We start from the raw sequence: 27452 nt of genomic DNA, 5'->3' as shown, positions 1-27452 counted from the left end.
ATAAAGTGAGAGAGTGGCATGGACATATATACACCACCAAACTAGTAAAATAGATAGCTAGTGGGAAGCAGCCGCACAGCACAGGGAGATCAGCTTGGTGCTTTGTGACCACCTAGAGGGGTGGGATAGGGAGGGTGGGAGGGAGGGAGATGCAAGAGGGAAGAGATATGGGGACATATGTATATGTATAACTGATTCACTTTGTTATAAAGCAGAAACTAACACTCCACTGTAAAGCAATTATACTCCAATAAAGGTGTTAAAAAAAACAAACATTAACTATTTGTGTTCATTTTTTAAATATTACAGTCTTCTTGAACTTAAATTATACTTAATATATATTTTTTGATGCCTTAAGAAATGAATACCTACTATAGTATCAGGTACAGGAGGATTATCATGTATGTGAATTAAATTTTTAAAGTGTAGAGTACTAAGAAAAGGTAATGGGTTATAATATGATATTTTACTACAGTACATTAATGCACTCAAGACCAACCATTTATATACTAAATGGTTCCAGGCAACTTTCTGAATTCTCATTTCTTCTTGAAATAATTTTAATTCCCACCTGTTACTTATTCGTGTCAGCTGATGCTTCTTCCTGTTGTTGGTTTACCTACCACCCATCACTTATTCGTGTCAGCTGATGCTTCTTCCTGTTGTCAGTTTACCTATCTCCAGCAGTCTCCTAATTTGCTGATTCCAATCCACTTTGTTAGACTTGCTTCTGAAATGTGAATTGGTAGACTGAGTTGGAGCTTGCAGAACTTTGCTGTGAATAATTGACATCAGTTTTGTGGAAAGACTGGGCACTCTATGAGGGCAAGGTGTGTCTGACTCATTCACTACCCCACTCCCCGAGCCTAACACAGCACTTGGCCAGAGTAGATGCTCAGTAGATTTTTGATGAATGAACTGATTTGTCCTGCTCAGTGGTCTGCCTGCTCACTTCCTGGTTCTTGGCTGCATTCCAGGTGGTCACAGTTGGAGGAAGGGGGCCTTCTGGGTGAGGAGAATCGGGCTGTTTTCCATTTACATAACATGATAGAGTCTCCATAGGCCTTCCTAGCCACTCTCCTTGGGATCTTTGAAGTGAATACAGCAGTTGTCATTTCACAGATGTGAAATCTGCAAACTCTCCCCAGGCCGACTGCATTTCTAGACCAGACTTAGAACTACTCAGTAGCCTACCTCCACTTTCCTTTTTTGCTTCTTTAAATTTAACTGTTGGGAAAAACTATTCAGGCCATACCAAGGATTAACATTATAAATATATTATAGATGATAGCAGTTGTTTCAAAAATGTAAGACCAGGGCTTCCCTGGTGGCGCAGTGGTTGAGAGTCCGCCTGCCGATGCAGGGGACACGGGTTTGTGCCCCGGTCCGGGAGGATCCCACATGCCGCAGAGCGGCTGGGCCCGTGAGCCGTGGCCGCTGAGCCTGCGCGTCCAGAGCCTGTGCTCCGCAGCGGGAGAGGCCACAACAGTGAGAGGCCCGAGTAACGCAAAAAAAAAAAAAAAAAAAAGGTAAGACCAGGTTTGCAGGCACTCAAAACCCAGAAGGCAGCTGACTACATAACCATCACAAGAGGGTCCTCATTTTGGAGTCACATGTTCCAACAGTTCACTCCTGAGAATCTAGCCCCATTGCCAGCCGTTCCTCTCTTTCAAGTTCTTAGGTCTGATCATTTGAGACAAGCCCTTAGCACAGCACAGCCAATAGCGGAGAACTGGTTATTTGATACCTAGCCAAACAGAATATAGGGTTTTGAAGAAAGGCCTTTTGTGTTGGTTTAATCTGTATATGTCATTTGGTTTAGTCTGTTTAGAATGACAGTATGTCATCCTCATCTTCATCTGGGCTGGCAAAGTTGTGCGAGAAGCTGGCTGGCAGCCAGTCATTGGAATGAGCTCAGGTGACAGAGAGCCCCTCTGCGTAGTAAGGGGCAGCCTCATGAGTGTCTGATAGCATTGGACAGGCCTGAGTGGTGAGAGAAAAGCCAGCAGTCAGTTATAAGAGTTTTCCAGGCCCAGCTCCATAAGTGACTGGCTGGTGGACCTGTGACAAGTCTCTCAAACTTTCTGAGCGTTAAATCTCTTCTTATAAGAGTATAGTCATCCCTGTCTGCCCACCTCACAGGGTGTTTAGAGACTCAGACAATGTAGGGAAAGGGGCTTTATAGACTATTGAGTAATGTCTCCTCCAGTGACAGGCTTTCTGCTGTGTTGGGTATTGCTGAGGTTCTGGCAATGTGATATCCTAGAAGATTTTGGATTCTTTCACATCAAGTGAGAGACCAGTGTCACCCACCACCCACAAAGGAGGAGGATTTTTTCCAGACCTCTCTTTATAACCAGGCCAGGAGCCCTGAGTTTGTGCCTAGGATGCTGAGGATCTCAAGCCCAACTTCCTTCTAGGATAGGAGACAGAGTATCACAAAATCCATTCTTTAGGGATGTCTTAGTTCGGGCTGCAATAACAAAGTTCCATAGACTGGGTAGCTTATAAACAATAGAAATTTGTTTCTCACAGTTCTGGTAGCTGGAAGTCCAAGGTCAGGGTGCCAGCCTGTTCAGGTTCTGAGGAGGGCCCTCTTCCAGGTTACAGACTACCAACGTCTCATCGTATCCTCACATGACAGAAAGAGGACTAGAGAGCCCTATGGGGTCTCTTTTTTTTTTTTTTTTTGCGGCATGCGGGCCTCTCACTGTTGTGGCCTCCCCCGTTGCGGAGCACAGGCTCCGGACGCGCAGGCTCCGGACGCGCAGGCTCAGCGGCCATGGCTCACGGGCCCAGCCGCTCCGCGGCATATGGGATCCTCCCAGACCGGGGCACGAACCCGTATCCCCTGCATCGGCAGGCGGACTCTCAACCACTTGCGCCACCAGGGAGGCCCTGGGGTCTCTTTTATAAGGGTATTAATCCCATTCATGAGGGCTCCACCCTCATGATCTAATCACCTCCCAGAGGCCTCCACCTCCTGATGCCATCACATGAGGGTTAGGATTTCAACATAAGAATTGGTGTGTGTGAGTGCAGATGGGGGCGGGGGGGGATGCAAACATTCAGTCTATGACAAGGGACTAGCTGTGCAGACCTAAGGCAACATGATGTGGAGACCATTGAGGCCCCTGAGTCAGAAAACGGCATCTATACCTCATGAGAAGAGATTGTGGTATGATTCTCCCCCAAGGTAAGGCACAGAAGAATTTGTTAACTAGGGACCCTCTGTCACTTTGATTCATTCATTCCAGTAACTTTGATGTGCCTAGCCCTGCAACAGAGCAATGGAGGACAGAAGAGTAAAAGATACAGTTCCTGCCCTTCTGGAACTAGGAATTAAGCTACACACACTTAAATGTGTAATAGCTGCTGCCTTGTCTTTGGGTTGAAAAGGAGAGGCATTCTCAGGCTGTGCTACCTGGGAAGGCTTCCTGGGCTTAAGGATTTCCTCAAGTGCTTGGAGGGAAGCTCCTCCTGGGTCTGAATCAGGAGGCCACAACACCAGCCTATTAGCTTTGGCCCTTCCTGCTCTGTCTTCAGATTGACAAGTCTAGCACAACAGGCTCAAAACACACACACACACACACACACACACACACACACACACACGCGCACACACACACACACACACACACACACACACACACACACTGTTTCTCTGTACCGCTACCTGCATTTCTTGGATCGTGCGTATGCTAGGATTTGCTTTTCACAGCCTTCAGAATGCACTTCCTACCCCACCACCACAAGATCCTAGCTGCATCCCCAGCACTGTTTGCATAGCTGTCTCCTGTGCAGACAGGGCCAGGGAGAGGCCGCCGCAATGGCTTCCCAGGTGGCATGAAGCTTGCTGATGAGTCCCAGCCAGAGTAGGGCCTGCTGCTGCCAGATGCCCTGATCTAATGAGCAGCCCTTATGGAGAGATGGGGGTGGGATGATGGAAAGCATTCATTAGGCCTAACGTTGGGAGGGGACTTCTGGTCCTGCAAGTGTAGGGAAGCCAGATCCGGCAGGAGAAGACTCAGAGCAGTAGAGCTGGTGAGCTAACCAAACACTCATAACTAACATTGTTTTTTATTAATGCATTGTGGTCACGGACACTGTCTCATTTGATCCTCATGTAAACCCTGAAGGCTGCCATCTACCTTTATTTTATTGAAAGGACACTGAGGCTCAAACCTGTTAACTGACCAGAGCCAGGCCTAGAGCCCAGGGCTACCTAACACCAAGCACCCTTGAGCCTGCAGATTCACGGCTTATGCCCACTGAGAGACAACTGACCCAGTCACTTCTAAAATCCACCTGGTTAGTGAGGGTAGCCTGCTAATGAAACTTTATTCTGGCCAGGGGTGATGAGGAATCAGACCTGAGCTATGGATTGAATTGTATCCCCCCAAAATTCATATGCTAACCCCCAATGTGACTGTACTTGGAGATAGGGCTTTTAAGAGTTAATTAAGGTTAAATGAGGTCATGAGGGTGGGGTCCTAATGTGATAGGATTGGTGGCCTTATAAGAAGAGGAAGAGAGAGATCTCTCTTTCCATGGGCACTCACTAAGAAAAGGCCACATGAGGACACACTGAGGTGTCAAGTCTGCAAACCAGGAAGAGAGCACTCACCAGAACCCAACCATGCTGCACCCTGATCTCAGACTTCCAGGCTCCTGAACTGTGCGAAAATAAATTTCTGTCATTTAAGACACCTAATCTATAGTATTTTGTAATGGCAGCCTGAGCAGACAAAGACAGGCTGGTTATTGAACCTAGGCGTTTCTTCTCTCCACCTAAAATTCCTCCACCTACAATTCTCAGTGCTCAGATCTGATCTAGCCTTGAAGGTCCAGCCCACCTTCTCAGTGCAGCCTTCCTCACCTAAGGAAGGAGGTGAGGGGCCCCCTAGTACCTTATCCTTCCCTCTCTGATGACCCAGGCTCCTTTGTATCATTGTCTACTGTGGACATACTTCATCTCCCTGAGAGCTAAAACTTGATTCCTGTCCATGTCCCTGACAGCACTTGGCACACAGGAGGTACTCAGCAAACGTCCACTGAATTTAGAGCTCTCTTCTGACTCTCTCATTCAGTGCACCCAGATTATGCTTCACTTGGTAGGAAGTGCAAAGATTGGAGCCAGAAAGCTTAGTGGGTAGTCAGGGATCAACAGATGAAAGAATCAACATGTCCACTTGTCTACTCCAAATTCCTTTTATTTTTATTTTTTTCCCAGATGCCTTTTTAATGCCAGCATTCAGATCCTCTTGACCCTCTTTCCACAGGCTATAGCACACGTTGGCAGCATGCAACTTTCCTTTTTCTAAAGCCCCTTCTTCCCAGAATTGTTGATAGTTCCAAAAAGAAAAGGAAGTGAGGGTCTCTCTCCCACTTCGTCTCTTACCCTCTCCCTACTCCGTCCCCCAACCCCTTGCCAATGATACCAAAGAAAAAGGTGGTGAGTGCCAGGGCATTTGGGTAAAAGGTATCTTTCTTCAGTGACTGAGGAATTAGGCCCACTGGCCTTTGCTTAGAAGACCAAAGGAGAATTCTCTCCAGAGAATGATTGATAGAGACTGAATCCAAGAAGGCCTCGAAGTGCTAAGAACATAAGAGAGATCTTATGATCTAATACAGTCAAGTAGTTTCTGTGACTTGTCTTAAATTCAAAATGCAGGAATCTAATTTTCAGTGAGAAAGAGTATATTAAAGACCCAGAACCCTTGGTCGTGTTCTCTTTCTTTATTTGGGTGCTGGCGACACAGGTAAGTTCACTTCGTGAAAAATCAAGCTATTAACTTAATGGGTGTGTGTGTTATACTTCAATGAAAAGTATACTTTTTAAAAAATTAAAGCCCAAAGCAACTGAGCTATTTGCTTAGGTCACACAACTAGTTGGTGACTAGAGTGAAGGCAGGAACTCAGATCTCCTAGTTCTTCTTAAGTTAGTACCTATTTTAGAATCACACCTAAGAGCAAGAGGCAAGTTCAGTTTCAGTCTCTTTTGATCTGAACGTTGCTAGAAATTCCCTTGGTTTCCTTGGAGCCCTACTCTCCATCTGAAAACGGACATCATGTTTGAGAGGAGGTTTCTCATTACTCCTGAGGCCACACCAGCTCCCTATCTACTGTCTCTGATGACTGGCCACCAAAGAAATCTACAGGCAGGTCACATCCTTCCCTTGGTGCAGTACTCTGGAAAGGGACTCTGTGAAAAGCTTCTTTATATTTGTGTTGGCCTGTGTGTCCTGAAAGGAAGGGCAGGTGGCCTGGCCATGTTCAGAGTAGTACCACCTTAGGCCTTATTGGCAACCCTTTGTCTGGACAAAGGTGACAGACCAGCAGTTATTGATTTAGTTGCAGCTCCATGAGGAAGGCATATAGAGAGACATATTTACATCATATTGTATGTCTGAGATTTCTCTTATGTACGTTTCTTTCATTCAGCAAGAACTTCATGTCCCGTGATGACACTCTATTGACTTTCTACTGATTTTGGAAAGCTTAAGTAGTCCAAGGTGACATTTGACCTACCCCCGCTAAGGCCTGGGAGTGAGTGGTTGAAATAAAACTGAATCATGCCTTTATCCCCTAATCTGTCAAAAGCCCCTCAGGAAACTCTCTCCTGGTACCCAAGGCCCTGAGCATTGAGGTCAGGCTGTTTGCATCCCAGCCTTGCTTCCCTGCCCCTACAGGAAGTGCTTATTAGCCTAATTCAGATGACTATTTAGCTGTGCTCATGACATCAAACTGCCATTGCTCTGTGCCGAGAGCCCACCTGAATTATCCAGGAGTAGTCTCACCAACTGAGTCTCAGTGCTACAGGTTGGCCACTTCCCGCGTCTCCTAATCCTGTCTCCCCACAATGTCTGAAGTGTGATTTGAGGGACAGTGACAACTACATGTCCTACTCTGGCTCACAGCCAAGCCAAGGGGTGTGGCTCTCACGGACTGGACCCCTTACCTATAATCTGGTTGAGTCCTGTCATAGTTAGTCCTGTGGGTAGAACTCCTTACCCCAAGGTAACCAAACTGCCTGTATCCATTTGTGTCTTCTGCAGTCTGAGGACTTAAAGGTAGTGGCCTCTGGCAGGTCATCTCACTACACTGCTGGTGACCTCTGTAAACTCACTTTTTCAACAGGCAACTGATAGCCAGCCCTGTTCCCAGAGGGGACTGACCCCCAAGGGGCTCTGCCACACCCCAGCAAGAGTCCAGGTGGAATAAGTTATGGTTAAGCTCTCATGTTCTGGGCTAATTTACCAGGAACCAGGAGTTGTCATCTTTGAGTTAACATTGTGCCTGTGCTAGCCAGACTGTCCAGTTTAATGTCTTTTCAATCAGTGAGTCTTCCAATAATAGCATTTTAACAGTGAAGTTCCAAAGAAAAAACTTGTTCTTAATTTTTGTCCAAAGGGAGAAAAGAGACTTCTAATAATGGTATCATTATAAATTCTAAAGTGATGATCATTTGGCTGTGCTACAAAATTTGTAGCTAATAATTAAAGATTTAAGCAAATGCTTTATCAATAAAATGGATGATAGGGCATATTTTTCTCAGCCAGTGTCAGAAATGGCAGCATATAGCCATGTGCTGAATTGTCACACTGCAAGTCTTTAAAATTCCTGCTGGATTTGAAGGTATTAACAAGTCCCTATCAACATTCTCCAAAGGTTTTTGATGTCATTTTAGCTATTGAACTAAAATATGTGAACTATTACTTTGTTGATTTTCTTCTTAAACCAAACTGCATTATCATCTGAGAGTGTATTCTTAAAGTATTGTTAAAAGTACTTTGAAAACTTGTAAATCCCTGTAATTTATGTTTCTCCTGCCTCTGCTGTTTCATTCTGTCCTTCTGGTTTTAATTTGAATGCAGTCCTGTCTGGGTGTGTACCTGTAAAACTGTGTTTTTCCAAGTACAATTTACGGTCTTGACCTTAGATTTTACAGTGTTCCTAACCTTCCGTGAGCTTCCTCCTATACCAAGAAGTGGGCTTTGGGTCACCCAGCTCTTTTATATTAGAACAGTCTAATCAAGGTTACTTGAAACAGATCTGATTTTGACATTTCTTAGTTTATCATGTAGGCCTAGGGAGTAAGTTAGGAGGGCTTCCCTGCAAGCCCATTAATTGCATTGCCCCATTTCTTAAAATGTACACAGTTGTAAACCTAGACTGCTTCAAGACAACAGTCTCATTTATCTAAACAATTCTCCTTTTAGACTCAGTGGCACTGATGGAAACATAGATAAGCTGTATGGATCGGAGGAAGGAACTTTTGGAGCCTGTGTTTGCTGAAACTGTTCCCGTTCCCTTTACAATCCCCTTTTCTTTCCAAGGGTTTGTCTGCATACAGAATAGATCTATCTGTGTTCAGTATATTCCGTGAGCTAGGTTAGTGGGCAGGACTATAGGAAAGGGTATCTTTCTTGTGAGTGAACTCTTTGCAGGTTTTAAGGAATATGGCTGTTTTGCTTTAAGGGGAAGAGTGAAGGGTGGGGCACTCTGTTAAAGCAGTGTGTATCCCAAACCCATTTCACAGGCACCCTCTCTCCATGATAAGTGCATGATCCCTCGTGGATTATAAGAACTTAAATGGGTGCAGAACTTTTGGAATCTTTTCCTTAAGTAGGAAATGAGATTTCTTTCTTTTCTGCTCCTTTCAAATGTCACTTAAGTTAAGCTCTGGTAAGGAGTTTAGGAGTCTTTTTCTTTCCTCCTTACACTTATTCAGCATGTTCTCCATGGTTCTTACTGGCACTACTGGCTGGGGAAGGGGGACACAGGGCAGGCAGGCTGGGGCTTTTTGGCAGCTGACCTGGGGTTCCTCCTCTGTTTCAGGTCATCGTGCAGTCCGGCCGCCACCCCACGGTGCTGCAGAAGCTTTGCCAGTTGCCCTTCCAGTATTTCAGTGACCCACGGCTGATCAAAGTGCTGTTCCCTTCACTTATCGCTGCTTGTTACAACAATCTTCAGAACAAGATCATTCTGGAGCAGGAGATGAGCTGTGTTCTACTGGCCACGTTCATTCAGGTACCTTCTGTGTTATGCCTAATTCTCTGGCTCTGTGTGTAAGCTAATGCAGTTGAAAAGTAAAAGCGAACCAGCTGTTTATTCTTGCCATCCACTCTACCTTTTAAAAATTTCACATACTTCTGTGCTTGAAATTAATTTCTAAAATATCATGATAGTAAAACTGGGGTTTGGGTGTTGTATAATTTCTACTTGGAGGATTTCAAGAAAAGGGTATTTTTCCAGTTAATGAAATGGTAAGCCTGCACTAAGGAAATGTTTTTTAAAAGACTTCTTTAAGGCTTTAACTGTTAATTCATCTTGCTTTTTGTCTATTTATAGGGAAAAGATAATGATTGCTGAAGAAAGATCAATTAAAATGTCAGTTTATTTGTAAATTTTTAAATAAATATTTTAAATAAATTTTAAAATAAATAAATAAATACACACACAGCCTTGTGTGTATAATAAAAATCTGTTATGTTGCTTTTTCTTAAATCTAAAACTTTTAAGTATGGCCTTATATTTTTCTGATCCAGTTAAATTCTGTAGGACTGGAATCAGAATTAGTACTGTAGCAAAGCAAAGCAGTATTTCCACATCTAAATTAACCCAGTCTTGACAATAGAAAATCAAGTTGGCTATTCTTTAACATTTGCTAATAGCTAGTCCTGTGATGTTTTTTTTCTGCCATTGTATATCATTATTTGCTGAAAATCTTCCATTTTCCTTCAAATGTTCCACCCTAAAACCAATCTGTTTTTGTTCCATGATGCACATGTGATTAATAGACAGTGTTTTCTGTTCATAATAATGAAACAGAAAGCAGAGCTCTGTATTGTTATTGTTCCTTATTCTGGCTAATATACGAATATCACTTTTGAAAGGGTGTAACTGTGCCCAGCTGGCTGGGATGGCTAAAGAGTCCCCCAAGCCTTCTTCACCTTAGATGGCAATTAGTAGTTTACATTTTTTAAACTATCCTCTATTAGATGATCAGTTAATAAACATACTAGATCAATTGTTTAGAAATGTTTTATTTTCAGCTTAATTGTTCTGTTTGAGTCTGGATTCCAATTTCTGAAAATTTTTTCAAAGATATTCAGATCTATAAGTAGGGTACAGATTTTGCAAAGAACATCTTGTGATTAATAATTAAAATCTTAATGAATTTTTATATAAACATCACAATTAACATTTAGGATTCTTCAGATATTCTCATAGCCTTAGGATTAAATTTAAACAGAAAATATAGAGAATTTTAAGACTGTGATCTTAAAATTCATTCTTTCTTTCATTCAACAGGTAATTTTTTAGTGCTCTTGGTGTGCTGGGCACTGCTCTAGGCACTGGAAATACAGCAGCAAATAACACAGATACAAATTCCTTCCTTTAAAGATCTTTCATTAGAATGGGGGGAGTCAAAACAAAAAACAAATAAATAAGTAAAATAAATAGCATGTCAGATGGTATTAAGTGCTATGGAGAAAAGTAATGCAAGAAAGGGGGACAGGGACTGCCAGGGAGGTGATATGCAGTTTTTCATGGCATGAGCAGAGAGGCCTCAACCAGGACAGTGATTGTTGAACCAAGAGAGTGAATGTTGAGCAAAGACAATTTTGCATCTGTACCAACTTAGTCCCTTACATTTTCAACTGCTTGGAAAACAATTTATAAAACTATAAATGGTATCAGAATCTAAAGTAAGGATCATATATATTATTTTCATCTGGTATTGATCTCGGAGTACTTCTAATTCAACTCTTCTCCATTACAGTTAACACAATTAAATGTAATTTAATGTAAATGTAACACATTTAACATACATTTTATTTTAGCACACAGATTTTATAAATACTACAGAAATTTCTTATAATGCTTATTTGGGATAGCACTTTAGATTGCTGGAGTTAAATCAAGTTTCGTTTTTTTCTATAAATAATTGTGCTCAAGGGAATGAAAATACATTGGATTTTAGTTTATAAAATTGTTCTTCAAGGTCCCCTGTGTTAGATGATTAATAGTTACTAGAAAATTATATTAAAAATAAGAGCTAGTAGTTTGTCCTAGGTTCCTGAAACTTTACATATTATAGATGACATTTTTCATGTTCCATCTAAGAGTAAAATTACTAGACTTTAAGATTTAGCTGCAGAATGGATGGACCTAAAGAGTATTATGCTACATGAAATAAGTCAGACAGAGAAAGGCAATTTTACCATATGGTTTCACTTATATGTGGAATATAAAAAACAAGCAAACATAACAAAACAGAAACAGAGTCATAGATACAGAGAACAAACTGGTGGTTGGGAAAGAGGCATGGGGAGGTGGGAGGTGGGCAAAAGAGGTGAAGGGAATTAAGAGGTACAGACTTGCAACTATATTTATTTATTTATTTATGGCTGTGTTGGGTCTTCGTTTCTGTGCGAGGGCTTTCTCTAGTTGTGGCAAGTGGGGGCCACTCCTCATCGCGGTGCGCGGGCCTCTCACAATCGCAGCCTCTCCCGTTGCGGAGCACAGGGTCCAGATGCGCAGGCTCAGTAATTGTGGCTCATGGGGCCAGCCGCTCCGCGGCATGCGGGATCCTCCCAGACCAGGGCCCGAACCCGTGTGTCCTGCATTGGTAGGCGGACTCTCAACCACTGCGCCACCAGGGAAGCCCCCAGACTGGCAACTATAAAATAAATGTCATGGGAATGTAATGTACAGCATAGGAAATATAGTCAATAATATAATAACTTTGTATGGTAACAGATGTTAACTAGACATATCATGGTGACCATTTCGGAATGTAAATGAATACAGAATCACTATGATGCACACCTGAAACTAATATGATACTGTATGTCAATTATACTTCAATTTAAAAAAAGATATAGCTGCAGAATACATAAGGGCTTTTATAGTTGTGCTTTTTAAAATGTTAAAAATCTGTCAATATTTTAAGATAGTATTTGGCTAAAGAATTCAGGTTGTTAGATATAAAATAAAGTTGTACTTTACACAGGAGGCAACAACCTGGCCCCGGTGATATTTAGCAAGATTTGAGTCATCATTATTTGATTTAAACATATGAGAACCTGAATTACATAATGTCAGTTTCTTCAGCTTTTATATTTGGGCTCCAAACTATTCATGCAAAAACAGTTGCCTTGGAGTGTGGAGAAAAGGGAACCCTCTTACACTGTTGGTGGGAATGTAAATTGATACAGCCACTATGGAGAACAGTATGGAGGTTCCTTAAAAAACTAAAAACAGAACTACCATACGACCCAGCAGTCCCACTACTGGGCATATACTCTGAGAAAACCATAATTCAAAAAGAGTCATGTACCACAATGTTCATTGCAGCACTATTTACAATAGCCAGGACATGGAAGCAACCTAAGTGTCCATCGACAGATGAATGGATAAAGAAGATGTGGCACATATATACAATGGAATATTACTCAGCCATAAAAAGAAACGAAAATGAGTTATTTGTAGTAAGGTGGATGGGCCTAGAGTCTGTCATACAGAGTGAAGTAAGTCAGAAAGAGAAAAACAAATATCATATGCTAACACATATATATGGAATCTAAAAAAAAAATGGTTGTGATGAACCTAGGGGCATGACAGGAATAAAGATGGAGACATAGAGAATGGACTTGAGGACACAGGGAGGGGGAAGGGTAAGCTGGGATGAAGTGAGAGAGTGGCATGGACTTATATACACTACCAAATGTAAAATAGATAGCTAGTGGGAAGCAACTGCATAGCACAGGGAGATCAGCTTGGTGCTTTGTGACCACCTAGAGCGGGGGGGGGGGGGGGGGGGATAGGGAGGGTGGGAGGGAGGTGCAAGAGGGAGGGGATATGGGGATATATGTATACGTATAGCTGATTCACTTTGTTATACAGAAGAAATTAACACAACACTGTAAAGCAATCATACTCCAATAAAGATGTTAAAAAAGGGCTTCCCGGGCCTCCCTGGTGGCGCAGTGGTTGAGAGTCCGCCTGCCGATGCAGGGGACACGGGTTCATGCCCCGGTCCGAGAAGATCCCACATGCCTCGGAGCGGCTGGGCCCATGAGCCATGGCCACTGGAATACAGGCCCGGACTTCCCTGGTGGCACAGTGGTTGAGAATCCGCCTGCCAATGCAGGGGATACGGGTTCGTTCGTGCCCCGGTCCAGGAAGATCCCACATGCCGCGGAGCAGCTGGGCCCGTGAGCCATGGCCGCTGAGCCTGCGTGTCCGGAGCCTGTGCTCCGCAACTGGAGAGGCCACAACAGTGAGAGGCCCGCGTACCACAAAAATAAATAAATAAATAAATAAAATAAATGTAAAAAAAAAAAATAGTTGCCTCAGAATTCAGAAGCATTTTTAAAGCCACGCTCAGCAAAATTCTCTGTTCATAGCATTGGTATTAAAAAACACTTTTCTCGTTTCACACAGGATTTTGCACAGACTCCAGGTCAGGCAGATACCCAGTCTTATCAGCCCAAAGGTACGTCTCTATTGAAATTAAATGTCATGTGTTTGTTAGCTGGACATTTCTCACTCAACCCTCTGAAACTCTTAGAGAAATCAATTTATTACATCACCTAAAATATTTGAAATTTGGATACCAAATATATTTCAGGGAATAAAGAAATTGATTTTGTCATCAAGCATGAGTACATCAGAATATACAGTTTATAGTGGGCAGGTGTTGAAAAGTACGTAAAAGAGAATATAACTAAAACTATAACAATATCATGAAAAAATGTCATGTTTTATTGGTTCAGACACTCAGAGAAGTAAACAGAAAGCTATGCCCCTTTTTAGAAATTCAAGTCAACATCATAGTTGGTACCATTTGTCTAAGCCTGTGTTAGTGTGCAAGTTCACTTCTGCCCTGACTCAATGACAGCATTTTTTTTTAAGCTGTTGGAGGCTAGAGAGAAATCAGCATAATTTGTTACTATACCTTATAAAACAATGTTTTAAATTTTGAATTTATGAAAATGCCTAGAAAAATCTTCTAATGTATTTATTTTTAATTGTACAGCAATTTTTTTGCCAGTAAGAAGTATAGACATTCTTTTTTCTTCCTCTTTCTCCTGACATAAGGATGAGTTACAATTTGCTGCCTATCTGGCAGGCGAAGTCCCAGGGGCTGACTCTGTCTGCTTGGTTTCCACCTTCTTTCCTTTTCCAAGGGACCATCTTCTCTGACTTTCATGCTTTCCCCAGTGTGGATTTACTATGGGTTAATCCACAAAACAACAAATAGGGAACTGTTCTCTGCTCTGCTTAGAAAAAGTCATCACTCTACTGGTGACAGCTCATAATATGCTTACTTGATTTTAAAAAATGATGATGCCACACTAAGTTGCCAGTTTGCACCTTGGACATCTGTTCCCCTTTTGCTTAGATTAAATCCCCCAGAAATGTTTCAAGATGTTTCAAGATGAGTTCATTGCCCAGGTGAACCTCTAAGTTCTAAGTGTAAAGCAGCTCCTGGCAGCACCACATTCTTATTGCTAAGGAAGAATTCTGTTTTTCAAATACTCGCTGCTAGATGACTGGCTGGCCAGGAGATCGTTTGTTTCAAGAGCCAGTAAAGCTCCTGACAGTTCCCTCTGCTTTGTTAGGTGACTGAGTGCCAGATTGGAGCATTTTTAAAGTTATGTTTAAACTAAAATCATGTTTTAGATTAAATAGACTATTTTAGAAAATAAATGTAAAGTTTACATACAGATTTAGCCTTTCAAGGCTAACTTAAGGATGGAATACATGACTGTCACTTTATTTTGTTTACCATACTTATTTACTTATTTTCTTACTCCAGAGTCCAAAAACAATGTTTTTCATAATGTTTTACATAGGGGTTAATGTCTGAATAGGTTAGAAGCATGAAATAGATTGTGATTAAAATATATATTATATATTTTATACTATAGATAGATATAGATCAGTTACCTTTACTTAAATTTGCATCATGATTTATTTGAAGAGTATGTCTCCATTTTGTACTCAGATATCAAAATAATTTTCATTTCTTACATTTTGAAGAATTTAACTCTTTTTAATTTTACTCTTCTTTTTTTTCTCTCTCAGGAAAATGCCTTGGTTCCCAAGACTATCTTGAGCTGGCTAACAGATTTCCTCAGCAGGCCTGGGAAGAAGCTCGACAGTTTTTCTTAAAAAAAGAGAAAAAATAAATGTTTTGGTTGGTTGTATATTTGAGTACCCTCATTAATATTTTAAATTGATCAAACGTTCTAACTGTTCCTTAAGAAGTTCATTTTCACATGTTTATACTCTGTAGATATGGTATATACCTTGCACTATTTATAAAGACTGTAGATACTTTAATGTTCTTTCTAATTCTGCAAGTTGAGTTTATTTCATTTATGCACAATATTTTGGAGTTTGGTAACTTACATCCTATGATAATATATACTTTGCATTTGTAATGTGGGTAAAATTAGACATAAAATTAGCAAGTCTGTTTTGTTCTTGTAATAAAATAACTTATTCTGTTTGCAATGATGACTTTTCTTGTTAAAGCAATACAAATTTGAAAGAAAAACGTTAATTCCAACTCCGGAAGTATCTTAATTAAAGACTTACTAAAAGTCAACCTGCTCTAAATTTCCCTTTTATAGGTTTGAGTAAAAGATGTTTATAACAGTTTTACATTCTAATTACATAATATGTTTTGGGGGCTATTTGAAATGAATTCAAAGCATTATATTCGTTGGTCTACTTAAACTTTCCTAGCGGCCAGTACTGAGAGTCTCCTATAGAAATAGCATCGCTGAACTGAAATTCTCCAGAATAAAAATTACGGATCCAAAAAGATCAACCATAGTGAATCACCCTAAAATATTTTCTCAAATAACTGCAATGAAAACCGAAGTGAAAATAAAACAGACGGTCACAAGGGCTCTGAATTGAAGTTTTCAACTCCTGTGCACGGCTCACAGCTGAACGGGAGGATTGTCTGCCAGGAGATGTTGACCTTTTCATATCTTGTTCTCATCGTTTCTCCACCTTAAGCCAACGGTCAGTGCTAAGCCGGTCACTGAGTGACATTGGTAATAATTTCTGTCAGATAAGGATCAAACATTACCAAGAAGAAAGATCTGCTCGGGGGGAAAAAATGGTTTTAATACGTATCAGATTCAAGACTGGGGGCGGAGGGGACTGGAAAATACAGAAGTTTCATCGGATTGTTGAAAGCAAACTTAGCTACCTAATGTTCAGGACACTTCTTTTTGGAGCCCCACATGGCTGCCGAGTTTTGTATATGCTGTTTTTACTCCTTTGCAAATAGAAAATAAAGAGATCCAATTTCAAACGAAAAAAAAAGAGAAAAAGCGAACGCATCCCAGTGCGCTCTGTACTTCCGCCGCCCGGGACCCGGCGTCTTCCGCGCGCTCGGGCTGCGGGGCCGAAGCCCGGCTGGGCTCGGGGCGGGGAGGGCGGCTCCGAGGCCAGTGGGACCGACTCTCGGGAAGTCCCTGCTGCCTCGGCGGAGCCCGCTCCCAGGGCTCGGCGGCGACTCGGCCCGGGGCGCCGGACCCAGGAGCCCGGACCCTCGCCGCGGCACGCTCCGAAACACCTCGAGCCGCGGCCGGGCTGAGCTTCGCGCCCCCGGGAGGCCGAGGGGCTGGGCCCTGGAGCCCGCGCCCTCCTCCAGGACGGCGGCCCGGGCTTCTCCGCTGCCCGAGGGCCGGGGAGCCAGGTGTCGGCGGCCGGCTCCTTGCGCGACCCGCCGTCGCCCGGGGCGCCCCAACCAGGGGAGGAGTTCCCAAATCCCGCTTGCCCCTCGGGTCTTGGGGCGTGGACACAGAATCCTTGTAGCTGAAAGGAATAATCAAATATTTATCAGATTTCCTGCAAGACGCTTCACAGTAGAATATACTTCTTATCTGGTCGGAAATTTGCCAAAAAGCCATAAATAATTGAGACAGCTGTGATTAACCTTCCAGAAACCATACCAGAATTCGCAATTAAACATTTAATTGAATGGTCTCATTTGGGCCCCTCGTCCGGGAGGGGAGAGGGTTTGATTGAGACAAACCCCGGCTCCACCCGGCTGGGGAGCCTGCGAGGATCGGGCCTGGCGGCTCCTCTGTGACTCCCGACCCGCGCGGTTTCTGCAGGTCTCAAGTTCCCTCCTTTATTGTGCGCTCCGCAGGGCTAGAGTGATTTAAGCTCTAACTCCCCTGGGTTTTACTACTTCTAAACTCTCCCGGGGTGGGGAGAGAACCGCGCGCAGGTGAGCGCAGGCACATCTTGTTCCAATTTGCGGAGACAAGTGCCACCAACTGGCTTTCTCCTGGGGCGGGGGCCACGTCCCGGGTCTCCCGAGGCTCAGGGGCCACAGGTGGACCCGCTGGGCCGAAGCGAAAAGCCTCTGCTGGGTCCAGCCTGTAAACCTGAGGATGCGACTGGGCCCAGTCGCAGCAAAAGTAACAATTTCGCCCGGGCTTTAGAGCCCAGAATTTGAGCCAAATAGGTAAAAGCCGCCCGAGGTCCGGGGGCAGCGACATTTGAACGCCCAACGCCGCTGCCCAACCGAATTTCTCGCTCTAGGCGGCAGCTCGCTTTCCCGGAGCTCTACAGGTCTCGTCACACCGGACACCCAGCAGGATGCCGCTTTCTGCCGAGTTCCGGAGCCTCTCCCTCCCTACAGGCAATTGGAGGCGCTGTGACCCTCGAACCCTGAATCTAGGTCCGGACCTCGCCTCCTCTACCATCTTTCCTTCCTTCCCCAGGAAGAAAAGCACGTGGGCCATTTTATCCAGAGCTCCTTGCCAAGCTTTCTGAATTCTTGGGTCTCAATAATCTGGGAAGGGATTACTCCTCACCATCCCTCTTCTTCCACGTCCCTCTCTCCCTGCTCCCACGCCCCGAACGAACACTGGGGTCTCCTGCCTTCCACACTGAAACCACCGCCTTGAATATCCTGTTTCCCACTGAGGAATCGCTCAGCCTTCCTGAACTCCTGCCCCTCCGCTCACCCCCTGACCCACTCTCTCACGAGCCCTTGACCTTATGGACCAGGCGGTGCCCCGATCCAAAAGATGACCTCGCCTAGCACTCCAGCCTTTCTGGTATGATTTCTGCCGGGCGCCAAACTTGCTTTATAAATTGAACCACTCCCCCTACACCACTCCACATCTGGATCCCAATGGAGTATTTCTCTGTGCCCTTTTTTTCTCCCATTACTGCTCTCAGCCTAGCTCCATTTATCTGCATCTTCCATGCACAGTCTCCATCAACAAGGTGCTAGTCTGTAATTGGTCACACAATCCTCGTTATTGCACTGAATCCCAGTATCCTGAAGAAAGTTTACCTTTACATCAATCAGACCCATATTTAAAAGCCTCTAATCTTCCCTACATCAGCTTAATAAACTCTCTGAATTTCCTGCTTTTATCACAAGTCCATTGGGAACTCCTCTGCAAATCGTTTATTATTCATTCATTGTTTCCCCTCTCCAGCATGCTGCTAGTCAACTAATTCTCTTGCTCTCTTTGGTGAATACTTGTACGGGAAAAGACAGCTAACTAAATGTGTGGCAATTTATGCCCTCCCCCAGACAGCAGCGGCAGAATCTCACATTTTTTAGAGAACAATCTTAGACAACGTCTCATTTAAACCCAGTATTTGCAGCTCTGACAAAACAAAGCTTTAAGCTATTTCATATTCAAAACTGAAAGGCCGATTTCTGTTCCACAACCCATTAAAAATTAAAGTTCGTTGGGAATACTGCCACAGGGACTCTGAATTTCCCAGAATTGTGCAGCCTTTCAATATGTATTAAATTTTGTGGTGTAATAGCCATAAACTTTTCCATCTCTGGGAATCCCTTTCTGCCTCAATTACATAGAGCTATCCAAATTATTAGATAAATCCACTGAGAAAATCTTATTCTAAGATGAATCTAGTTAAATAACTTACTCCCATTTCCCATCTATGGCCTCTTTGATTGAACTGACTTTTTTTTACTACACAGCTGGGTATCTCACTTTAAAAGTTCAGTAAGCATAAAATACAACACTTGTAATTGTTACAGGTAGTTTAATTTACAAGGAAATCCCTACTGTATTACAGAAGATGTTTAAAGATGACCTGGGAACCAGTAAAACAGATATTTATTAATGTAACTAACCAACCATAGATCTGACACCTCACCAGGGACCACTGTAATAAGGCTTCAGAGTCAAATCCTTTCCTTGGAAACCCACAAGGAAAACGATGCGCCCCTTTGGGTGGCTAGCAACAAACTACAGGAGAACAGCTTGTGATGTTTTATACAGCAATACACATAGATACAGGTATCCTAATACACAGTAACCACCGTGATCTGGATAATTTCCCAATATTCAAAAACAGACACACTCATATAAATATCAAAAAGAGGAATTAGATTTTTGATCTATGGATGGCAAGGGAAGAGGTGACTGTAATTAGATAGGCAGATGTTTCCATTTGTAGCATTAAAATACTGCAGTGTGTTCAAAGCAAAAATTCAGGGCTAATTAACAACAACCATTAATGAAATTTTTTTAATTCAAGAACCTGTTATTTCCTTTTTAAAAATGACAAAACCCAATATTCTGGATAAATCAAAAGTTTTCTTGGAAGTTTAGCCCCCTAATCCAATGGCCAGCCAGAAGGTAAAGGGAAATATCTATAGTTCTGTTTGGGAGGGAATGATCTAAGTTAAGGGAATGAGCCCTCAAAGAATCTAACCCTGATTATTAAAACACTTTCTGGGCACTTGAGAGTAAAGCTGGTCCTCATTAACCCTACATATCTCTTCCCTTATCTCTAAGTCTGCAGCACCATTTCCTAAATTCTGAAGAAGGGGAAGATTCTCTTTAATTTTTGTGCTAGCATCACCTTGACTTTCAGGAAGTAAAATATAAATGTGGCCCGATCTTCCCACCTCCTCAATTGCCAGCCAGTCTTCCAGCCTCCCATCTCTAATGGTGGGGGGGAAGGGGAGAAACCTGCTGATGGAATTCTGCCATCAGTTCAGCTGAAACACCTACAGCAGCCTCTGGCCATCCAATCAGCCCATGGCTTTTCAACAGAAAGCATCGATTCCTCTATCCAGCGACCACAGATGCCCCCTCAGACACATTTTTCCTTACCAGGAGCTACCTGAGCTAATATTGCAACTATCCCCTACTCAGTAAGGGCATTGCCCTCTTTCAAAACAATTCCTGGACAAAGAAGGAGCTACCTGAGGGTCTTTTAACTTGGAGGGACAAGGAAACCCAATGCCATAGATTGTTCAAGAGTAGTGGAATCACTGGCAGCCTGGCAGCTTTCTGAGTCCACCAAAAGAGGACTGGTTTGGGAAAAGAATTACCCCAGGCTGCCAAAGGGTTAAATATTTGTGAAGGGTAAAACCTGAGCCTCCCGGTTTTTTGTGCTTGCCCGGGGGCCTGCTGGAGATTCAGTATCTCTTGGTTATTTCCTGCGATCACTAAAGCCAGTTTTCAAGAAAACAAGTCACAGGGGTTTGAAATGTCACACCAAGTGACCTGGGCACGGCATATCCAGGGGCCATTCCCAGCTCCCTCCCACCCGAGCCATCCCCCGCCCCCTGCATTTCGGGTTTGGAAAGAAAATAAACCAAGGACACGCCAGACTGGTTCTGGGTGGACTTATTTTCCCTGGCAGCCTCGATCCTAGCGGGGGCTTGTTGTGGCTCCTTCAGTGTATCGCTTGCAGGTGATGCCAAATGCAGATAAGGAGCCGCCGCACGGCCTTCTCCTCTGTCTAGACGGGGGAATTAATAAATGCAGCGGGATTGATCACGTCGCGCATCCACTCTGGGGACAGCGCCGAGGACGAGCCGTCAAGGCCCCCCTGTTCGCCCCGGGGCGCGCGGGCTGGCCTCGCTGCTCGGCGACAGGGCCCGGGTGGCAGGCGGCCGAGGCGCCCGGGGGTGGGGGTTCGGGCTTCCAGACCCGCGGGAAAAGAAACGCAGGGGGCGGGGCGAGTGCACCCGGCCGAAAGTGGAGCGAGGGTCGAGGGGGCCTTGAGGGACGCCAGGCTGGGTCCGGCTGCAGGAGCTGAGGCCAGGTTGAGACGGAAACGCTGGCCCTAGCCAGCCAAACGGCCGCCATCGGAACATCGCAGGTTTCCCTGCCCATACGGGGTCACCCCCACCGCCCCGCGGGCTTCTGCCGCGAAACGCCGAGAGTGGGGAGCCAACAGGGAGCGCGCAGGCTTCCAGGAGGTCCTGGGCGCTCACACGCTTCGCTGGGCCTCGCTGGGCCGCACGGGGCGCACGGAGCACAGGGACCCAGCCCCGCCCCGCGCGCGGCGCCCAATCCCCGCCGGGCCCGCCCCTGTCGGCGCGGGAACACGCGGGCCAGTGGCGCGCGAGGCGCGGGCACCAGCGGTGGGCCCTGCGCGGAGCCTCATCTTCGTTGAAACAAGCCCCAACCCCAACCTGCCTTCGTCCAGCCCTCCCGCTGCACCAACAGCACACAGGAGCAGCATCGATCGGGTTATTATCTTTTTTTATTAAGATCAAAATATTCGTCCCACTATGAACTGGCTGTCCTCACAATAAATAACAATAACTTACGTTTTGTTCGGCAAAGGCTCACACACTCTGTCCTCCGTCGACCGATAATTTAAAACATTTTCAAGGAAAGTCTCGTTTCTACTTTTTTCCGGCAATCATGCTCTTTGGGGGATTGAGTGCCTGTTCCTTTGGATTGCCCCGTCCTCTTCCCCGCTAGAGCCGGGGCGAGGCCACCTGGGAGCGCGGGGCCGGGCGGCGGCAGGTGCCCGCATCCGCGTGGGCGAGCTCGGGGCTGGGCCGGCGCGGGACCTGACCTGCGCGTTCTCCACGCACAAGTGCGTGCGTGGGCCGGGGGGCGCGGAAATAGAGCGGCGGCGGCCACGCCGAGCGAGGGAGAAGAGATGGCAGAGCTAACGTTAGCAAACCCAAATTCTGGTTTTGTAAAAAGAGAAGTCCTCGGAGCAGGGCTTTCCAGTCTGGTGAAAGCAGGTTGCGTCCCGGCGCTTTTGGCTATCCCGACCGCTTCTCTCAGTCCTCTCTCTTTAAATAGCAATAATAATAATTACAAAGGCGAGAGAGTTTTCGGAGCTGGAATGGCCTGAGCATGGGTAAGTCTCATGCAGGGAGCATGCGAGGTCCGCGGGCTGGCGGGGAAGGGTCCCCCTCACGTTTCCACGGGACTCGGCACCATGCTGTTGGGGGTGTCCGGGAGCTGCGAGGACAGGGAGGTCACGTCGCTGCCGGAGGAGTTGCCTAGGGAGCCAGACTCAGAGAAGGAGACCTGGGGCAGCGGAGACACCGGGAAGGAGCGGGTGAAGAAGCGCCCGAGCTGGTTTTCCCGGGCCACCTACTCCCAAAGGTGTCCCATGGGGACAAGCCACCGTCTGGGAGCAGGCCCTTGGATAAGTCGGCCAGGTCCCCAAGCACACGCAGGGGTATTAGGGCGGGGTTGCGGGTTGGGTAATCCCTCGACCTCCCCTGCGAGCGCTTTAATCCAGGGAGACCTGGTTTAGAGCGAATTAATGAGCCGGGTGCGGTTGCACCTACCCACCTCCCCCCAAACCCTCCAGCCCCTCATCCCCTGAGAAACCCCCACCCCTTCCCACCTTGGCTAAGTGGCTAAATCCACCCCACCTCCCCCGGAGTCCTGAGTTCGGGGCGGGGAGAGCGGGGCCTCACCAGCTGCTGGAAGGCGGGTTGGTCCAGGTCACTCTGGAGGGCGAACTCGCTGAGCGCTTTCCATGGCGGCTGGTACGTCTGCACCTCGACTGCACTGCCCTGCACGGCACTCTCGTGACGGATGGGGCTGCCCGCCACCAGGGGCGTCCCGGTCAGTCCCTGCAGGCTCTGCGGGACAAGCAGAAGAGAGGGTGGAAGACGCTCGAATTAGGTCTTGCGTTTCCCGCCATCTTTGAGACTGGGGCCCCAGGCACTGGCACGTGATTTGGAGCCTGAAACGGTTTAGGGGAGGCATACACTTGTCCGCAGCCGAGTGAGCCCGCCTTCTCCAGTGCAAATTCCTCGGGCCCCAAAACAGCCACCATAGGCCAGCCTCGGTGCTGGAAGCCAACATGGCAAGGGAACGAACGCGAGGCCTGCGTTCCCATCCCTCTCCAGGTTTGCAGAGGAAAAGTGTTCAAACCGAGTCATGCTGAGAGAAGGACACAACCCGCCCCGACTTGCTGGCTCTGGCAAACATGCCACCTTGAGCTCCGAACTACGCCCCAGACCCCAACTCTGGTCTGCCGCTGGAACTGGGGAAGACCTGACCTCGGATACAATAATTAAGAAGCCTTCAACCCCAAGGTAAGCCTTGCTCTGAAAGCACCAACACACGCTATTGGAGAGTCCAGTTCCCCCTGGATCTCCCGAGAGCCGGCCCAGAAATGGGCACGCAGATGCCGCAGCGCGAACCCGAGGCTCCACCCGATCCGATCCTCAGCTCCCAGTCTCTCACCGTCTTGTCATTGTGCTGCTGCTGCTGCAGCTGCTTCATTAGGATGGATTTCTTCTTGTCCTTGCACCGCTTGTTCTGGAACCAGACGCGGATGACCCGCGGGCTCAGGCCGGTCATCTCCACCAGCTGCTCCTTCATGAGCGCGTCGGGCCGCGGGTTGGCGGCGTAGCACGTCCGCAGAGTGTGCAGCTGCTTCTCGTTGAGCACGGTCCGCACGCGGGTTGTCTTCTCGGTCTGTTTGTGCACGTGCGGGCGCAGCGAGGGCTGCCGGCCCGATCCCGGGTCTGCAAGGGAGCGAGAGATGAGAGAGTGGCCGCCACTCACTCTCCCTGCGCCCCGCCCCGCGGCGGCCGAGTCCTCCGGGGCCCGATTTCGTTATTCCGTTTATTTCGTTTTATTGTTCGTCTTGTCTCCCTTTCCGTCCGTTCGCCCTACCCGGAAAAAGGTGTGCATTTCGTCCCTTCCCTAGTTCCTCCACAGGGCTCCCCGCAGCGATCTCGCCAGCGCGCAAGCTGGGCGTGGGAGTTCCGAGCTAGGCCTGTGCGGGACGGGAGTGGTCGACCCCCGCTGTGCTTCCTCCACTTACCAGACCCTAGGAATGCCCGCGTGGGTTCCACGGGACGAGGGAAGCCCTCCGGAAGAAGTCGGAGTTTCAGAGGAAGAGGAAGGAGGCGCGCCCGGGACTCTGGAGGGGGAAAGGGGAAGGGGACCCACGCGCCGCCCTGCCTCGGAATTGGGGGGGCTTGTCTCCTGCTCCCGGGTGGCCCCCAAGAGCCCTTCTCCCTGATTCAGAGGCCTCTCGGACAGGGCCAGGCCGTGTGTCGCAAAGACCTACCCTGGGGCGCGAGTGGGCCTCCAGGGCCTGGAACGGTTCCTTTCTGCCAGCCCTCGGGCCTCGGCCCGCCGGGTCTCCTCCCTCAAGGCTCCGGGTTCCCTGGCCCAGCGGCCGCCCTCCCGGCCTGCGCGCAGCCGCTGGCACTTTCCTCACTTGGCCTTGGGTTCTCTCAACCCCAGGTTAAGTAGAATCGGGTATTTAGAGCCGGATCCCCGCGGCCCGCAACCCGCAGCAAACAAAAGGGAGCCCCTCCGACACCCGAGACCAGGGTGCCCTCAACACTGGCTTCATCCTTTTTCGCACTCCCATCTGAACCAGGTTTGGATGCAAGTCTCACTGTTTCAATTTATATCCCCTTCCGGGCATATCTAGATCTGGATAAATATTTACAAATAGCCCATCTAGCCCAATTTTCTCATTTTATACGGGAATAAAGGGAGGAGCAGAGGAAGTGCGAGCACTTCAAGCACACAGGACCCAGAGGCTCAGCCTGGCCTAGAGGTTGGTACTTCAGGTCTGTGGCTACTTGCTGGTAACTGCTCAGCCAGAGTCACTGTTCCTACCCAGTAACCACACACTTAGAACCCAACTCTGGGCATCTCCTGATTAGGACCCAGAGCATCCCCTGAGGTGTATGATCCCTGAGTCCACTGTACGTCCACTCCTTCCCCACCAAGAAACGTTTGGCTAAGTTGTTCATCAAACTGGGCCTCAAAATACAAATGCAGACACTAGCTCTTTGTTGAGTGGTTAGCCTTCAGAACTGTCCTTACGGGTGGGCTTCTGGCTGGCTGAACCCACCTCTAGGCTGGGAACTGTATTCCTTACACACATACCCCCAGGCAAACCTATCTTTTCTCTCTGACAACACACATACTGCTTGAAATTCCGAGTACAAGTTCCATAGACAAAGTTACCACTTCAGATTCCCCGTGGTCATTCACCTTCCTGCTCCTACTACTGTGTTCCACATATTCCTGATCACGGAGAACACAATTCCTCCACTATTCTGCACACTCATACACACAATCCCGGCTCACGTTTACCCACACGCAATTTTTCCCCGTCACATGAACACACACTCAGCCGCGTTCCTAACACAGGGTTCTGCACTCACCCAGAAAACCCCACACTGCAGGCAAACGGAAATACACCCAAGTGACAACTTTTCGTCCGATCACAACCACCCCCATACGAACACACACACCCATGCACTCACTCCCGAGCCGGCGGCGCAGTACCGGGCGCAAGAGGCTTACCTGGCAGATGCAGGCCGCGGGCGCCGGGGAGCGGGCCGGGGCTGCGCGGGCTGCCGGCCGCGGCGCGCTCGAGCAGGAGGCCGTGGTCGGCGCGGCAGAGCAGCTCGTGCTCCCGCAGCGAGAACTCGTCGCCGGGCAGCAGCTGGCGGCTGCACACGGAACAGCGGAAACACTCGATGTGGTACACGCTGTCCCGCGCCCGCATCACCAGATCGCTGCTGCTGAAGCCCACCTGGCACTTGGCGCACTTGATGCCGAAGAGCCTGCGGGCCCAAGGCACGGGCGGTGTCAGCACGGGGCCTGTGGCCGGCCTCGCCTGCCGGGCTGCTACCCACCCCGGGCACGCGCGCCCAGGACGCTTTGTGGCCCAGAGGGAGGCTGCGAGGACCAGCCCTCGGGGGGTTCCCAGGCCAGGAGGTGTGCGGCGGCACGCGTTCGGGGTGGGGGCCGTGTTCTCCCCGCGCCGGGGCGCGCGGGCGGCCCGCCATCCTCGAGCCCCGGCCCCAGCGGGCGGTGGCGCAGCCCGGGCTCTCGCGGGCCTCACCTGACGTAGTCCCGCTTGCAGTAGGTCTTCCCGTCTCTCACGAAGCACGTGCACGTCTCGTCCAGGTACTGGCTGCACTCGGCGCACTTGAGGCAGGCGGCGTGCCACTCGAGGTCGGGCGACACCCGCAGGATAAACTGGTCGTGGATTTGACTCCCGCAGCCCACGCACATGGCCGTCCCGGGCTTCTCTGCCGGGGAAGGGCGCGGGGCCCGCGTCAGGCCTGGCTGCCCGGACCCCGACCGAGGCCGCTCCAGCCCCAACCCAACCCGCTGGCGCTCTCGCTCTCGCTCTCTTTCAAGACTTGCGACCACAAGAAAAAGGAAATGGGCTTTCCAAAGGTCCAGACAATTGGAAACGAAAAAACAAAATCTTCTGAATTTGCGAAGGCTTTCTGTCTTCCCCCACCCCCCTCCCCGATTTTTTTCGCTATTACATTCACTTGGACACAGGCGTTTTATCGATATATCTTGTAACTAAAATATAACAAGTCAGTGAGAAGAAAGAGTAAATAGACATTTAAACCCTGCGGACGCCACACTATCAATACTGGACGGTGATGTTCCGGCATTGCCGTCCGCACACTCCCTCTCACAGCGACTCCCTCCTATCCCAACACAGACACATCAGCTTTCGGCGGAGTCTCCGCTCATCCTCTTTGACATTTCTTAGTTTAAGAAAGCTAGAGAAATCTTCCTTATTTGAAAGGCCGAAAGACAAGCAAGCAATCAAACAACAACAACAAAAAAAACCCCACATCCCTAAATCAAACCTATTGCCTTAGCGCAAAACAGAAGCAGATTTCACAGCCCGAGGTCAGCCTAGCAGGCTTGAGAGTGTTTAATTATAAACTAAAACAACAGGATTCCAACGGATAAGCGGTCCTGCAGGAAAATGCATTCGTTTTCTTTTTTTTCTCCCAGTGTCCTGTCAAATAGAAGCCACTTGTAGAATCCACTAAACATTCTTCTGCATTAGAAATATTGCATATTAAGCACACACACATAACAACGCACACACACACAGGAAGACTTACTCTTGGAATGATCCCCCATAGTACCCAGAAAAGGATAATGAAAAATAATATCCACCATGCAGAAAAGAGATGTGCGCAAAGCGTGCGGCCAGGGGCAGAAGGACGAAGGTCGCGCGCCCAGCCTCGGCTCTTTTGCTAACTAACTCCTCCTGCCCCGCGGAGTTGAAGGAGCGATTCCGCACCGGCCAGTACGCAGCATGACGTCAGCACGCATTCACCCGTGGCCGGAGCTGGGGGCGGGACCTGTGGCGTCACGAAGCTTCCCCAGAAC

General features: G+C 47.4%; 2 protein-coding genes across 10 annotated transcripts in view; one reads left to right on the top strand and one right to left on the bottom strand.

Moving 5' to 3' along the window:
* The window catches only part of SCAPER (S-phase cyclin A associated protein in the ER), a 498644-nt gene extending 483183 nt beyond the window's left edge, over positions 1-15461 (top strand). For all 9 annotated transcript variants that reach the window (XM_060096948.1, XM_060096953.1, XM_060096954.1 and 6 more), the window contains 3 exons: positions 8842-9033; positions 13456-13507; positions 15103-15461. In XM_060096948.1, coding sequence (XP_059952931.1) covers positions 8842-9033; positions 13456-13507; positions 15103-15206 — 348 coding nt within the window. In that variant the 3' untranslated portion in view covers positions 15207-15461. The remainder of the gene's footprint in view (positions 1-8841; positions 9034-13455; positions 13508-15102) is intronic.
* A 6753-nt stretch (positions 15462-22214) lies between these two features.
* On the bottom strand, positions 22215-27239 carry ISL2 (ISL LIM homeobox 2). The gene is made up of 6 exons (XM_060095137.1): positions 27182-27239; positions 26146-26335; positions 25602-25864; positions 23508-23791; positions 22730-22897; positions 22215-22331 (listed from the first exon to the last, which is right to left on the bottom strand). Exons 1-6 carry the CDS (start codon positions 27237-27239, stop codon positions 22215-22217), a joined length of 1080 nt encoding a protein of 359 aa, XP_059951120.1.
* Between the last annotated feature and the right edge of the window lie 213 nt (positions 27240-27452).

Source organism: Mesoplodon densirostris, chromosome 4 (assembly GCF_025265405.1).
Source record: "Mesoplodon densirostris isolate mMesDen1 chromosome 4, mMesDen1 primary haplotype, whole genome shotgun sequence".
Classification (NCBI taxonomy): Eukaryota; Metazoa; Chordata; class Mammalia; order Artiodactyla; family Ziphiidae; genus Mesoplodon; species Mesoplodon densirostris.
The sequence above is the reverse complement of the archived record's forward strand: the minus strand, read 5'-3'. Positions and strand labels throughout refer to the sequence as shown.

Coding starts and splice junctions, on each gene's coding strand:
- ISL2 (XM_060095137.1), bottom strand. CDS start 27,239: ATGGTGGATATTATTTTTCATTATCCTTTTCTGGGTACTATGGGGGAT. Junction 26,336..27,181: donor TATGGGGGATCATTCCAAGA/GTAAGTCTTCCT, acceptor CTTCCCCGGCAG/AGAAGCCCGGGACGGCCATG. Junction 23,792..25,601: donor CCGCGGCCTGCATCTGCCAG/GTAAGCCTCTTG, acceptor GCTCCCTTGCAG/ACCCGGGATCGGGCCGGCAG.